This window comes from Perognathus longimembris, chromosome 3, assembly GCF_023159225.1.
Source record: "Perognathus longimembris pacificus isolate PPM17 chromosome 3, ASM2315922v1, whole genome shotgun sequence".
NCBI lineage: Eukaryota > Metazoa > Chordata > Mammalia > Rodentia > Heteromyidae > Perognathus > Perognathus longimembris.
Window position 1 is genome coordinate 76,501,408 of NC_063163.1, and position 15,500 is coordinate 76,516,907.

The following is a 15,500-nucleotide window of genomic DNA, read 5'->3' on the forward strand; positions in this document are numbered from 1 at the left end:
CCAGAATTTTTCTTTTTGTTTTTTTCCTGAGGTGCTGAGCGTGGATCTGGGGTCCTGTGCATGATGAGAACTTGCCCAGCCATCGAGCTGCACCCCCAGCCCATGCCCAGGGTGTTCAGTGTGAGCTTCTGGGTGCATGGAGACACAGAACACGGTCCTGTGCCCCAGGCGCCTATGTGTGATGCCTGTCATCCCAGCTACTCGGGAGCTGAGATCCGAGGGACAGGGTTCAAAGCTAGCCTGGGCAAGGAAGTCCAAGAGACTCTAATCTCCAATTACTTACCTAAAAGCCAGAAGTGGAGCTGTGGCTCAAGTGGTAGAGCACCAGCCTTGAGAGAGAAAAAAGAAAAGAAAAAACTCAGGGACAGCGCCCTGGCCCTGAGCTCAAGCCCCAGGATTGGCACAAAATGAAATACTGAAGTCGTGGCCTCCTGTCCTGACACTGTGCCACAGGGACCAAAACACCTCTTTCTGGAACCACATATGGGGTCCTGCGTGGCCAAGCCACCATGACCTGGGGGATGTAGGCTTTTTTTTTTTTTTTTTTTTGCCAGTCCTGGGCCTTGGACTCAGGGCCTGAGCACTGTCCCTGGCTTCTTCCCGCTCAAGGCTAGCACTCTGCCACTTGAGCCACAGCGCCGCTTCTGGCCGTTTTCTGTATATGTGGTGCTGGGGAATCGAACCTAGGGCCTCGTGTATCCGAGGCAGACACTCTTGCCACTAGGCCATATCCCCAGCCCGGGATGTAGGCTTTGCTTCTGTTTGCATTTGCCCTCAGCGTGAGCAGAGGTGCGGGTCTGAGGGCGCAGGGAAGGGGAGGTAGCGGGGTGGGGAGACTGTCATTCTAGGTGCCCCTCAGGCTCCAGTGCCCTGTAGCTGGGGGCCTGCAGTGCTGGTCATGAGGCCTGTGAGCCTCTATGCACCTGCGTGCTGCTGCGGTAGCGAGGGCAGCGGGCGTGGATCTGCAGGGCTGGACCCAGGCCAGCGGCCAGAAAGGAAACACAGGAGAGGGGCCGCTCCTTATCCCTAACCGCAAGCCGCACCCGCTGCGGCCACACGAGGGCACCGGCGAGCAGGTGACCCTGGAAACCACCAGTTCTACCTCATACACCACAGGGACAGACGTTGCCTGTTTCCCTCCTGCACCTCACAGCCCCTGGTGACTGGTTTGCTGTGGGTCCCCTCCAGGGCTGTCCTCCATGCTGCTGGTCTTGTTTTTTGGGATTTTTTTTTTTTTGCCAGTCCTGGGTCTTGAACTTTGGGCCTGGGCACTGCCCCTGAGCTTCTTTTTGCTCAAGGCTAGCACTCTGCCATTTGAGCTACAGCACCACTTCCAGCATTTTTGAGTTTATTGGCGATACATGTCTAACAGACTTTCCTGCCCAGGCTGGCTTTGAACTGTGATCCTCAGATCTCAGCCTCCTGAACAGCTAGGGTTAGAGGTGTGGTGGGGTAGTAATGTTTGAACCCACAACAGGCACTCGACCACTTGAATTATGCCTCCAGTTGCATTGGTGCTCTAGCTGTTTTGCACGAAGGGTCTTGTGTTTTGCCTGGGCTGTAGGCCCCGATCCTCTTCACACTTCCTGCATAGCTGGGGTGCATCAGGAGGGGTCCCGTGAACCCCTTGCTCAGGCGGGCCTCCAGCCCTCCCCATCACAGCCTCCTGAGCAGTTGGCAGGACAGGGCAGCACTGACCACAGGGACCGGGGGCCCACTGCAGGCCCAGCAGTGCCCAGAGCCCATCTCTGCCATGCTGACTGTTGCTGGAGGGCAGGGAAGTGGAGGCTGGGCAAGGCCTGGTTGGGGGGAGAGAGAGGCCAGGAGATGGAGCAGGCCGAGGGGGCTGGGAGTTACTGAGGGCCCCTCTACCCAGGGAGCGGGGGAGCGGGGGAAGGGAAAGCCCACCTGCTAATGATATTTCAACTGAACACAAAAGCAAGAAGCCAGAGATGAAAGCCACACAAAAGCTAAAGCAGAAACAAAAGGCACCTGGCTCACACCAGTCAACTTGGCCACTCAGGAGGCTGAGGGCTGAGAGCACAGTTGGGAGCCAGCCTGGGCAGGAAAATCCCTGACACTCCTCTCCAATTGATCTGCAAACTGCAGGCGGAGTTGTGGCTCAAGGGTAGAGCTCTGGGATGGAGCATAAAGGCTGGGGGACAGCACGCAGGCTGCCCTGCACCTCCGCCTGCACACTGGGAGGCAGCGCCATGGCCCCGGATGTCCAAGGCCGCCGGCTGCTGCCTACGTGGGGTACCATGGCCCTGGCTACACCCTCACCCTGCATCCTTCCAACTCGGCTCCCAAACCTATGCAAGGCACCTGAGCTGCCATCACCAGGGTGGCCTCCGGGGCAGACGTGTGCCCCACCGCCTCCTCTGAGGTCAGAGGCCACATGTCACATGATGCAGGGCTTGTGAGCAGCTGCGGGTACCCAACCCCCTGGGGTACACTGACAGTGGCTGTGATGACGGGGCCAGGGCAGGAGTCACCTCCATGCCGTCCCCCGGGACTGTGACTAAGAATGATGTAGACAGGACAGGAGCCCCTAATGATGGGGCTGATGGCCACCCCAGAAACTTCAAAGCAGGGTGCAGACACTGGCCGAGTGGCCAGGAAGAAGGAACAGGGCAGGGGGCAGGTCCAGCCCTCACCCATGGCCACCCCACATGTGCACAGTTACTGGAGGGGACAGGCTCTTGGGTAGACACAGGAAGTGGCTCCTGCCCCATGGTGACACTTCCCTCCAGCCCAGGCCCTGGGGGACAGTGCCACTGCTCCTGCCCCAGGGACAAAGAGCAAGCGGCAGGGCCCCAGGAAGGCTGCACCCCCATCCCCTAGAGTTGGGGGAGGGGCTGAGGCTGGGGGACCCAGAGGATCCACCCAGGCCCTTAGCCAGGAAACACTACCCCCGCCCCACTTCCAGCCCAAGGATGCAGCAGGGTCGGGAGAGGCGCCATGTTCCTGGCAGGAGCTGGCTGTGGAGTGTGGACTGGAACCTCTATGGGGTGCGCTGGGCACTGAAGGGTGTTAGGAGGCTCGTGGACCCCCACCACACATGTCAGCCAGTGTCTCCAGAGCCAGACAGCCTACAGGCATGGCACCTAGCAGGGCTGAGAGCCAGAACTGCCCCCCTAATCTCCTAAATCCCTGAGGGAAGGGGGACCAGGAACTTGGGGGAACTGAGCAAGCAAAGCCAGCTGGGGGTGCTGTCACCTTGGGTCGCCTCACTTGTGTGACCTTAAGCAGAGAGGCTGTCCCTACTTCGTGCTTCCTAGACCCCATCCTCCCTCCTAAGACACAGTCTTCCCTCCTAGACTGAATCCTCCCTCCTAGACCCCTGTACTCCCTCCTAGACCCCCATCCTCCCTCCTATATCACCATCCTTCCCTCTAGACCATGGTCCTCCCTAGACCTCATCCTCCCTCCTAAACCATCATCCTCCCTAGGCCCCATCCTCCATCCTAGACCCCATCCTGCCTTCTAGACCCCACCCTCCCTCCTAGACCCCATCCTCCCTCCTAAACCATCATCCTCCCTCCTAGACCCCATCCTCCCTCCTAAAGCATCATCCTCCCTAGACCCCATCCTCCATCGTAGATCCCTGTCCTCCCTCTTAGACACTATCATCCCTAGACCCCATCCACCTCCTAGACTATATCCTTCCTACTAGACCCCCATCCTACCTAGACCCCATCCTCCCTCCTAGACCCTATCCTCCCTCCTGGGCCCCCTTCCTCCCTCCAGGGCCTCTGGTCTGGCAGCAGCTGCTGGTTCTACCCCTCAGGGTGTCTGCTGTGACACCTCTCACCCAGGGTGGTTTCTCTTCCTCCTGACTACTTTAGGGGACACCCTCACAGTGTGTTCATCTGTCAGCACCAGTTGCTCACGCCTGTAACCCCAGCTACTCATGAGGCTGGGATGTGAGGACTGCAGTCCAAAGGGAGCTAGACAGGAAAGTCCATAAGATTCATCGCCATTGAACCAGCAAAAAGCTGCAAGTGGAGCTGTGGTTCAAGTGGTGTAGTGCTAGATTTGAATGAAAAAGCTCAGGGGGCTGGGGATATGGCCTAGTGGCAAGAGTGCTTGCCTCTTATACATGAAGCCCTGGGTTCGATTCCTTAGCACCACATATATAGAAAATGGCCAGAAGTGGTGCTGTGGCTCAAGTGGCAGAGTGCTAGCCTTGAGCAAAAAGAAGCCAGGGACAGTGTTCAGGCCCTGAGTCCAAGCCCAGGACTGGCCAAGAAAAAAAAGAAAAAGCTCAGGGACAGTGCACTGAGTTCAACCACCAGGCCCGGCATGCACGCATACACGTGTGCGGGTGGTCGCATGGATGTGCGCATGCGTGCCCATCCCTAACCCCTGGCAGCTTGGCCAGACATGCTGTCAAGAGGGACAAGGCTAGCAGCCCCCAGCTCACTGCTGGCTTTGGCCTCTGGAGTGGGATCGCTGGTTTCCGGCTTCTCCCCCAGGTGGGGCAGGGACCCCTTTAGTCCAAAACCAGCTCCTTAATGTGGTCTGGGTGGCTCAGAGCTGCTTGTCAGTTCTCAGCAGCCCACAGCCAGGTCTGTCAGACCTTTGGGGTGTCTGGCCATGCCAGGTGGGCACTGTCACATGACTGGAGCCCCTGGGACCCCACACTGCATGTGAGCCACAGCTCCATGCACCATCACCCAGTGACTCTGAGGAACAGCTGCTCCCCACCACCTTCCAGAAGTTTCCAAGCCAGCGGGGGGCACCTCTCACAACCATGCCAGCAGCCCCATCAGCACAAAGTGGCAAAACAAAGGAGACTGGTTGGAATGGGCAGCATGGACAGCCCAGCGTGGTTGACCCCAGCAGCCTGTGTTGAGTGGGCTTCGAGGCCCTGGAGTGAGGTCAGCATGGCCTGGCATGTGCTCTGCCTCTCGGGGTTCATGACATGCATGGGGAGCCCAGGGCAGGCCCGGGGTGGGGACACAGATGTGGCAGCCTGTGAGCAGGTGCAGGAGGAGTGGCCGCCCCACTGCGTGACACATAGCAGATGTGAGAGGCTGCGGTGGCATGGGCGCCCTGGTGGTGCCCGGGAGAGGTGGTGACCTTTGCCTTCTTGCTGGATTGTCACAGACACCATGTAAGCCATGGGACACCATCGGGCTTGTGGGGAGAGGGGGCCCAGGGCATGTGTGTGGGCAGAACCAGGCCATGGCTGTGCACTTGGCCAGGCCTGAGCAGGGCACATAGAGATGCCCAGGGCAGAGGACTTCTGAGAAGTTTCCAGAAGCGCCGGGGAGCAGGAGGCAGACCACGCTGTCATGGATGTTGAGGGAAGCCTGGTGTGGGTAGCAGCTCAGATCCACACATGGGGGGGGGGGGTTGTTTCCATAAAGCTGGACTGGGGAAGCCTGATGAAGAAGGTGCCAGAAGCAAGTCAGAGGCTCACGCCTGTAATCCCAACTACTCAGGAGACAAATCTGAAGATCATGGTTCAAAGCTAGCCTGGGCAGAAAAATCCACGAGACACTTCTCTCCAGTTAACCAGTGGCACCGTGGCTGGAGTGGCAGAGCACTAGCTTTGCGCATAACCGCACAGACACATTGCCCAGGCTCTGAGTTCAGGTCCCAAGGCGCAAACACACCAACAACCCTAGGAAATGGAAGAGTATTTTTTTTCTTTGATGGTGTTTTTGTTTTCCTTTCGTCTTGTTTACCTGTCTCTGGGGGGAAGGGCACCCCCGTTGCACACCGGGACACTCGGGGAGGCAGAGGAGAGGCCGGTGCCAGGGGCAGGTGGGAGCCAGGCTGGAGCAGCAGGGCACGTGGCTTGCATTCTCCCCAGCACCTGTGGGGGTCAGCAGCAGCCCCAGGCGCAGGCATGTAAGATCCTGAGACCCATTGCCAACTCATCAGCAAAATGCTGGGCTGGGAATATGGTTCATTTGGCAGTGGACCACCCATGTGCAAAGAAGCAAGTCAGACTGTGAGGCCCTGAGTACAAGCCCCGGTAGTGGCACAGACAACACCAAACCCACAAAACCCAGCATGGTGCATGGCTGTAATCACTCCACTCCCCATGCTAAAGCAGGAGAATTACAGCTGGGGTTCAGAAGGGGTGCTTGAGACCCTGAGAATGGGTGGAGGAAGGGCAGCTTTGTGGCATGCCCAGGCACCAGCAAAAACACAGGCAGATGTGGAAGCTGTGGTTTGAACGCAGGGCCAGGGAGCTTCCCCCTTAGCTTTTTGTTCAAGGCTAGCATTTTACTTCAGCCACAGCTCCCCTGGCAGCATTTTGGTGATGAACTGAAGATAAAAAACTCCTGGAGGGGGCTGGGGATATGGCCTAGTGGCAAGAGCGCTTGCCTCGTATACAAGAAGCCCTCGGTTCGATTCCCCAGTACCACATATATAGAAAATGGCCAGAAGTGGTGCTGTGACTCAAGTGGCAGAGTGATAGCCTTGAGCAAAAGGAAGCCAGGGACAGTGCTCAGGCCCTGAGTCCAAGCCCCAGGACTGGCCATAAAAAAAAAAAAAAAAAACAACCAAAGTCTCCTGGACTTATTGCCCTGGGCTGGCTTTGAACTGAAATCCTTAGATGCAGCTTCATGAGTAGCTGAGATTACAGGTGTGAGCCACCAGACTCCAGGCCTTTGGGTGTTTATAAAAGTAGGAGACACTGGGGGGCCTGGTGATGTGGCTCAGAGGTAGAACACTTGTCTAGAGCATCTCAGGGGCTGGGGAGAAAGACAGACCGAGACTTACAATCCTATACACCACAGCCCACTGCTATCCGAGCACACCCACCTACCAGTCTGGATGGAGGATTTAACCGCAGGGGGGAGCTTGAGTCAGTGTGCTTGTGACCTGTGACACAGCTCTGAGAACAGTGGATCCAGGCCTGTAACAGTCACTTTTTTTTTTTTTTTGCCAGTCCTGGGGCTTGAACTCAGGGACTGAGCACTGTCCCTGGCTTCTTTTTGCTCAAGGCTAGCACTCTACCACTTGAGCCACAGCGCCACTTCTGGCTTTTTCTATATATGTAGTGCCGAGGAATCGAACCCAGGACTTCATGTATACAGGGCAGGCACTCTACCACTAGGCCATATTCCCAGCCCGGTCCAGGTGAATTTAAATCTTATCAACAGGCACTCATGATTGCAGGGCGAGGAGGGGTGGCGGAGCCTGCAGGCTCCCGATAACACCTGTACCTGACAATCTGGAATGTCACAATAGCAGCCTGCATGCTGAGACAAAGACTCAGTACCAGGCACAGCATACTACACCGTAAATCCCAGTGACCTACTTTCTAGAACCTTCCAAATTCCCCATGCAGCTGCAAGGTGTTTTTTTTTTTTTTTTGGCCAGTCCTGGGGCTTGGACTCAGGGCCTGAGCACTGTTCCTGGCTTCCTTTTGCTCAAGGCTAGCACTCTGCCACTTGAGCCACAGAGCCACTTCTGGCCATTGCAGGGTGTGTTTTGAGGAGTAGAGCTAGGATATCTGAACTGCAGAGGCAGTGCTAGCTGGACCTGCCCTCCCTCTACCACCTCCCCGCGCTGCCCTCCCACCCCTAAGAGTAGTGTCTGCTAAAAGGGGAAGCCCTTGCTTAGCTGCAGCTTCCTTCCCCTGCTGGCTTTGCCATTCAGTGGTGAACGGTGGAGACACTTTTCAGGTAATGATGTTGGAACTTTGTGTGTGGCTGTACTGGGATTTGAACTCAGGGCCTCAGACTTGGTAGGCTGGTGATTTAGCATTTGGGTAACTTCTAGAATTTGACTGGTTAAGTGGAGGTAAGAGTCTCTCAAACTTTCTTGTCTTGGCTGGGTTTGAACCTTGGTCCTCAGATCTCTGCCTCTGGAGTAGCTGGGATCACAGGCATGAACCAGCCACTGGAGCTGGCTCTGTAGCCTCTCTTCTGCCAACTCAATCTTAAAATGTGGAAGGAGGAGAAGCTTGTCTGCTTTCTGAAAGAGACTAGCATTTTTCGTGCACACAGTATAAAGCAACGTCATGCACATGATTAATTTCACAAAAGGTTTCTACACTTTCGTCTTTCTTTTTGTCAGTCATGGGACTTGAACCTGGTGTCTGGGTGCTGTTCCTTAGCTCTTTTGCTCAAGGCTAGTGCCCTACCACTTTGAGTTACAGCGACACTTCTGGTTTTCAGGTTTCATTGGAGATAAGAGCCTCATGAACTTTCCTTCTCAGGCTGGCTCTGAACCTTGATCCCTAGACCTCAGCCTCCTGGGTAGTGAGAATGGCAGGTGTGAGCCACCAGTGCCGCCCAGTGGTTTCTGCAGTTTCTGAGGAAGGAGAAAGGCCTGGGCCTTGAACTTACTCTTAACTCTACCAGGCAGACTAAGCCAAATGGGGCTCCCGGCTTGACTCCAGTGCCACCAAAGGGGATGGTGTCACTTACTTGGGGGATGCATGCTGAGGAAACCCCAATGAGTCACGGCGAGGCAGGCCCTTCTCTCCCGGTCTTGGGACACGCACTGAGCACACTGGGGCAGAGGTGACAGCACTGGGCTCCTGTGGCTCCCAGCACCATCACTCCTTATCGAAGCAGAGGGGAGTGGCCAGGTGTCAAGCCAAGCTGGTGCTGGCAGCTGGAAACTCGGGTGGCTGCAGGGGCTAGCCACAGCCCCTGACTGACCACTAGGAGGGAGACAGGGACCCCTGTCCTCCCACCGCGAGGAGGCAAGACCCTGAGAATGGGGGAGGATCTGCCTCCAGCCGTGAGCCCCTGGACACAGCCAGCTCCACTGGGCCACACTCCCGATGCAGGAAGGCGAGGTCCGGTGTCTTTTTCCTTTGGGGGTGGGGTGGTCAGTTGTGGGGCTGGAGCTCATGGCCTGGGCGCTGTCGCTGAGTGTTGTGCTCAGAGCTGGCTCTCCACCACTTCGAGGCAGCGCCACCTCCAGTTTCCTGCGGGTTCACTGGGGATGAGTCCCAGGCTTCCCTGCCCCGGCTGGCTTTGAAGTGCGATCCTCGGGCCTCAGCCTCCTGAGCCGCAGCCTCCAGAGCCGCTAGGATGGCAGACGTGAGCCACCTGTGAGCGGCTCTTGTGTTGTTTTGAGCCACTGGGCTCCTGGTCATTTGTCCCACAGAAGCACAATGCTGGGTAACAGAATGGAATCGGCGGCTGAACACGGGAGAAAACCAAGTCAGAATCCACATTCCACCAACCCCGCGGCGGCGGCGGCCGTGGGCGGCGGGCGCGGGACCCCGAGCCGCCGCACGCGCCGCGTCACGCGCGCATACGCCTGGGCTCGCCCCCAGCGCTTCAGCCAGCCAACCGGCATTGGGTACCGCCCACAGACCCGCCCCCCAACCACCCTCAACCAACCGCCGCGGCTCTGGCCGGCTCGCGTCTAAGGACATGGCACACCCCCGTCATAACAGCCAACCAATCGGCGTTGAGTACTACCCACAGCCACGCCCCTAACCAATCGGGCTGCGCACAATTCCAGGACACGCCCCGCCTTTCCCGCGGTCCCAACTGGACCCGCCTCCCTCCCTGCCTTCCCCTTCCCCACCCGGAGTTTCTACCCCTCTCAGGAAGCCCTAGGGGCTCCTTTTCTCCAGGTCCCCGCTTCTCAAGGACCCCCTTCCTCTCTACAGCCCTCCTCAGGACCCCAAGTCCTACTCCAAACCCCAATCTTTGAAGCCCCCCAAGATCTCAGCGTTATCCTTAGAGCCCTTTCCTCTTCCCTATGCCCGCCCCTCTCAGAACCTGGACAGCGGCCCCCACTCACTTCCAGAAGCCCCTTGGCGTCTCGGGTCACCCCTGTACCCGAGTCCTGGCCTGCAGCCCAGGGGGTGAGCACAAGGGGCACCACCTGCCAGTGTTCTTCATCCTTCTAGGTCCAGCCTAAGAGTAACCTTAGCTGTTCAGAACACGGTATTCCAGGCCTGGAAAATGCTAGAATGTGTCCACACCATGAAGGAAGATGTTTACTGAGTGCACCCCAAATCAAGAGACCCTTGCAGGTCTTTGTCACTAACGTTTAGGATGCACATTAGGAAAGGAAGAGAAAAGGACCAGTCATGCATAGGAATCCCTTCCTCAAAGTCATGGAACCTTTCAGAAGCTGTTTGTTCTGGGACAGACTTGCAGCTTCAGGACAGTTTATCTTCTTGCTGTTGCTGGAAACTCCAACACCACATAGTGCAGCAGGAGTGTAGGGTGCTAGGAATGCTGTGGGGGGGAGGGGGAGGGGGGGAGACAGCAAGGAACGGAAATGAGTTACATCGTGAAAGCCAACATCGGTCCGCCTCAGTAACAGGAAGTAATTGAACCTACAGAGGCCAGGAAGAGCGATGTGCTGTGCAAAAGGTCAGCCACTGGAGCCGCATGCAGAGAAAACCAGATTAGTGGCCTGCAGAAAGCCAAGGGGGGTTGGCCCTCAACACTTGGCGGAAGCTAGGCCTGGTGGCATATGCCCCTAATCCCAGGTCTCAGGAGGATTTCAAGTTCAAGACCAGCTTGGGGCTACCTAGGAAGATGTGTTCCCAAGGGGAAACCTCAACCCACAGAATGTAAAAGGACCCAGACGTTTTTGATTCTGTAGAAGCAGGTGCTTTATTGAAGTTAAAAAGTAAAAAATAAACTGGCCTCAGAGGAGACTTGGGTTCAGATTCCTGCCACTAACTCAGCATGTGAACCTGCAAAGACCTGGGTGCCTGGCAAGATGCCTCCCTGGGCACTAAGGGGCCCTGGGGGCTTGGGCACAGGCCTTGCGACTCCATGCATTACAAGTGGGGGCCGGATCCCAACCTCACTGAGCTCCTGCCCTACATGAAGGTAAAGGGTCATACTATAGCCATGGGGCACCTTGAGATACCCCAACTCTCAAATTCTCCATCCTGCTTCCCCCAACTCAGCACAAGACTCCAAGTGGTAGAGGGGATAGGCAATGAGATGGGAGATGGCCCGCCACGTGACCAAAGGGCAGGGCAGGAGCAAGAGGGCGTGCACAGAGCACAGACTGCCCTGCTTGGTAAGGCACAGCACGCCTGTAATCCCAGCTACTCAGGAGACTGAAATCTAAGGATCAAGGTTCAAAGCCAGTCCAGGCAGAAAAATCCATAAGACTCATCTCCAATTAGCCAGCAGAAAGCTGGAAGTGGAGCTGTGGCTCAAGTGTTAGTGCCAGCTTTGAGTGGGAAAAAAAGAGTGCAAGGCCCAGGCCTCAATACTGACATGCATGCTGACACACACAGACAGACACAGATACACAGACATACACACATGGGAGAGCCTGAAGATGCCACGTCAAGATTCCTCCAGAAGCTAGGAGCTGGTAATTCACACCTGTAACCCTAGCTACTCAGGAGGCTGAGATCTGAGGATCAAGGTTCAAAGCCAGCCCAGGCAGGAAAGTCTATGAGATTCTTTATCTCCAACACACCATCAGAAAACCGGAAGTGGCACTGTGGCTCAAGTGGTAGAGTGGCACTGTGGCTCAAGTGGTAGAATGCTAGCTTTGAGTAAGGAGCACAAGAATAGCACCCAGGCCCTGAGTTCAAGCCCCACAAACAACAACAACAAACGTCCATTACAAACCCCAAAAACCTGAGATGATGGGAGAGCAGATGTGGGCACCCCATCTACCTCTCCTTCCAGCACTTGGAGATGACCCCAAGGCCTCGGCCCCCGAGTATGGGAGCAGGTGCATCAAGTCATGCCTGGGGGTGTGGGGTGAGGCCGTGCCAGACCCAAGGTCTATCCTTAGATGTGTGCGCTGGTTGCATGCTGTGTGAGTCCCAAGGACCTAAAGGGTTGAGTCCATGAGCGGGTGGCCGTTCTCAGGCAGCATGATGCGAGTGCTGGCACCAGCCTGGGCAGAAGATGAGTAATGGGCAGCCTTGTGGGACCGGCGCCGGCACAAGCAGCAGAGGAGGTGGCGGAAGGTGCGGCGCATCTCAGCATCGCGGCATGAGTACACGGCAGCGTTGACAAGTGAGTTGGCTTCAGCCAGGAGGAGGAAGTACTTCTCCACGGCCAGGACATTGCAGGACTTACAGTCTAGCCCATCCAGCAGCAGCACTACCTGGCCGGGTGTCCAGCAGATGACAAACGCCCCTGTGGGACGAAGGCAGAGGTGAGCCAGGGGAGCTACCAGAAGCCCCAGTCCCCACCGACCAGGGGTCGGAGGTCCCGCGTATAGTAGCAGTGCCTGAGCTGGCATGGCCCTAGCTTGGCAATCACCATGAGCAAGACTAGGACAAGACACTTGACCTAACTCCACAGGTGGTCAGGGCCCTGGAAGCTTCTAGGTGGAAATCAGCTCATTGAGGAAAAGGCTGGACAGCTAGCAGAGACATCCCTTAGCAGGGCACTGGTGGCTCACACCTCAAATCCCAGCTCCTCAGAAGTCTGATATCTGAGGACCGTGGTTCAATCCTGGGTAAGAAAGTCTGTGAGACTTTTAACTCCACCAAAAAGGGGGAGGCAGAGCTGTGGCTCCAAGTGGCAGAATGCTATCCTTGAGTGAAAAGGCTGAGGGACAGAGCCCAGATCCTGAGTTCAAGACCAGGACCGGTACAAAAAGAAAGTCCCTGGGGAAGGGGAAGGCGGGGGTGGGGGGAATGAGGGGGGAGGTAACAAGTTGAACAAGAAATATACTCACTGCCTTACATATGAAACTGTACACTTTGACAGTAAAGGGGAAAAAAAGCCAGTCCCTTTTTGGGGATGGTAGGTGGGATGTCTCCTCCACACTCTTTTTCTGCCAGTACACCATATTCCCTGCTAAAGAGGGGAGGGCTTCCTATGAAATAGAGGAGAGCGGGACTCTACATGTGACCTTCAAGGCCTTGCAGGCTGACCCCTGGGCTCTGTCCCCGGGCATTCCTCTCTGTGCCCTCTACCTGGAGCTCTTCCATCCCAAGCAGCTCCTTGGAGAGCCCCTCTTCCCCCAGATCATGCCCCTGCTCAACCAGGTAAAGCGCCCTCTGACCCCCCTGTTGTGAGGCAAGGCCCACTCACCCAAGATGATGACCACTGTCTTGACCAGGCTGAGTGTGGTCTCGCGGTAGCGGGGGTGGCAGCTCACATGCTCTGCCATGCGCTGCACTCGCCTCCGCACGTAGAAGAAGATGCGAGTGTAGACAGCCACCATGAGCAGGAAGACGAGCAGGCTGGACAGTGCCCACACAGCCAGGTAGGAGCGGCTGAGCAGGGGTGCCATGCGGGAACACCGGTCCAAGGCACAGAGGCAGTGCCAGAAGTGGGCAGGCAGCAGCCCCAGGCCCAGGGCTGCCACCCACACGGCCACGATGAGCGTGACCACGCGGCCCGGGGGCAGGCGGCTGTGCAGCTGCACCGCCATCACGCTGCGGTGCCGCTCCACCGCAATGGCCAGCAGCGTGGCCACCGACGCGGTTAGGCTGGCGTCCAGCAGACCCTGCCTGAGGAACCAGCCCGGGAGGGACAGGCGGGAGGTCCGTGGGCCCGTGTGGAACATGAGGAAGAGGTAGGCCACTCCGGCAAAGAAGTCGGCTGCTGCCAGGTTGCCCAGCAGGTAGTAAATGGGCTGGTGGAAGCGGCGGTTGGAGGCAATGGCGGCGATCACCAGCAGGTTGGTGAGCAACACCAGCACACTGACTGTCAGCCCCAGCGCCACCACCACCACATCCTTGGGTCGCCAGTGTGAGCTGAGCTCCTTGCCGCTGTTGTTGTAGAAAAAGCCGATGGTCTCATTGTAGTAGCAGTGGTCCATGGTAACCATCTGAGGGGAGACAGAAAGACCGACACAGAGGGAGGTGATGGGGCAGGTGGCCCTAACTGGGGGACCCGGGGGGGGGGCAGGTGGCTGCGGATGGGGGACGGGGGCGCAGGTGGCTGCGGCACCCCGGAGCCAGGCAGCAGGACAGGTAGGTGGGCCACAAACCTTGCCACTATGGGCAGATGGCCATGTGGCAGACCCGGGTAACCTGGAAAACAAGCGCGTCCCGCAGGGCGGAGCTGGAGGAGAAGCCTTTCTTATCTGGTAGTGAAAACTTTATGACGACCAGTGGGTGTTCTGGTTTGGTTTTGAATCCGCAGACCGAAACCAGGCTCCTCGACGCCCAATTCCGACCCTCGAGCCACACTTCGGAGCAGGGTTGGGGTGGGGGGAGCCGGTGCAGGACAAAGGGGCAAGAGCGGCGGGCGGGCCGGGAGGGCCTGGGCCGGAGGCCGGGGGCGGGTCCCGGGCTGAGCCCCGAGCGCTCCGCCACACCGGGGTGACTCAGAGCCGGGCACCAGGGTTTGTGCGCGAGCTCCCGGAACAGGAGGGGCACGGGGCAGCTTTGCGCGCCCCCCTCCGTCCCCCGCGCGGTCTTCGGGACAAAGAGCGGAGCCAGGGCTGGGAGCCGAGGGGCCTTCGCGGCCCCCGACCGGAGGAGGGGCTCGCCCGCACGGGACCCGCATCCACCCTGCCGTCCCGCCCGGGGTTGGCCTTACCTGGGCGCGCGTCAGGCCTCACTGGGACCCAGCTCCGGAGGCGCTGAGGCAGGCCGGCGACCCATGGCCCAGCGCGGCAGAGCCCAGGAACCCAGCGGCGTCCGGGCGCGTCTGGAGCCCGAGGCCCGGGAGGTGGGGAGGGCGTGGCCTGGAGCCACACCCACCCCACTAGGGAAAACCCTGCCCCCCCCACAACCTGCCCCTGCCACGCCCACCGTCACTGGAAAAGCCCCGCCCTGAACAGTCAGCACCCCTAGTTTCGACCACGCCCATTGCATCTTGTAACCACGCCCCCGACACCTGGGGAAGCCCCGCCCACCCCGGGGCCACGGCCTCAGAAGTGGGGTATCCGGAACCACAGCCCCCCACATTTCCCGTCCCCACCCCCCCACCCCCCGGCCTCGCTGTCCCTCCCATTGCCCTCTTCATTTCCGGCGCGGGAGCCCCTACCCCAACCTCCACACACCTTCCAGACTCGGGGACCGAATTCCCACGCTGGGGTCCCGGGGTCCCCGCCCTGGTGTCCAACCCACCGGGCCCCCACCTCCCACTACCTCGCAGTCCTGGGTCCCCCACGCTTCGCCCCGCCCGGCCGCGGCCCCCACGGCGGGAGCACACAGCCCCATTGTCTTGGTTATCTATGCTAGGCTGTGTGCTAGGCTCTGTGGGGCAGCATGGGGACAGGACGTGTGACTCACAAGGCCTCTAGGCCCAGCCCTAGGTGCCCGCAGGTCCTCAGGGGTATTTGGCATGGAGGGGATCTGAACTCATGACCCCTTAAGACCCCAGGCCTTTTGCTAGGTGATTTTACTGAGATAGGATCTTGCTTTTCGACAGAGCCAGGAGGGAGTGGGGGGAGGCCCAGCCTAGGTGGAGATCATGACCTGTCTCCTGAGAAGCTGGAAGACAGGGGTGAGTCACCACACCTAGCTGTTGGCTGTGATGGGGTCTTGAACTTTTTGCCTAGGTTGTCCGCTCTACCTGTGATCCTCTGCATTTCCCGGAGGAGCTAGGATTACAAGTCTGAGCTATGGACACTCATCAGACCAAGGGAGGCTTGGATTTTCC

At 58.1% G+C, this 15,500-nt stretch overlaps 1 protein-coding gene across 1 annotated transcript; it reads right to left on the reverse strand.

Moving 5' to 3' along the window:
• Positions 1–11,504: 11,504 nt before the first annotated feature.
• On the reverse strand, positions 11,505–14,552 carry Lpar2 (lysophosphatidic acid receptor 2). The gene is made up of 3 exons (XM_048340896.1): positions 14,433–14,552; positions 12,975–13,716; positions 11,505–12,068 (listed from the first exon to the last, which is right to left on the reverse strand). The coding sequence occupies exons 2-3, from the start codon at positions 13,714–13,716 to the stop codon at positions 11,758–11,760; spliced, it is 1,053 nt and encodes a 350-aa protein (XP_048196853.1). The 5' UTR covers positions 14,433–14,552; the 3' UTR covers positions 11,505–11,757.
• Between the last annotated feature and the right edge of the window lie 948 nt (positions 14,553–15,500).

Bases quoted from the DNA above. Each gene is read 5' to 3' on its own strand.
- Lpar2 (XM_048340896.1), bottom strand. From the start codon at position 13,716: ATGGTTACCATGGACCACTGCTACTACAATGAGACCATCGGCTTTTTC. The intron at 12,069-12,974 runs GTGAGTGGGCCT...TTCGTCCCACAG, and splicing joins GACAGTGGTCATCATCTTGG to GGGCGTTTGTCATCTGCTGG.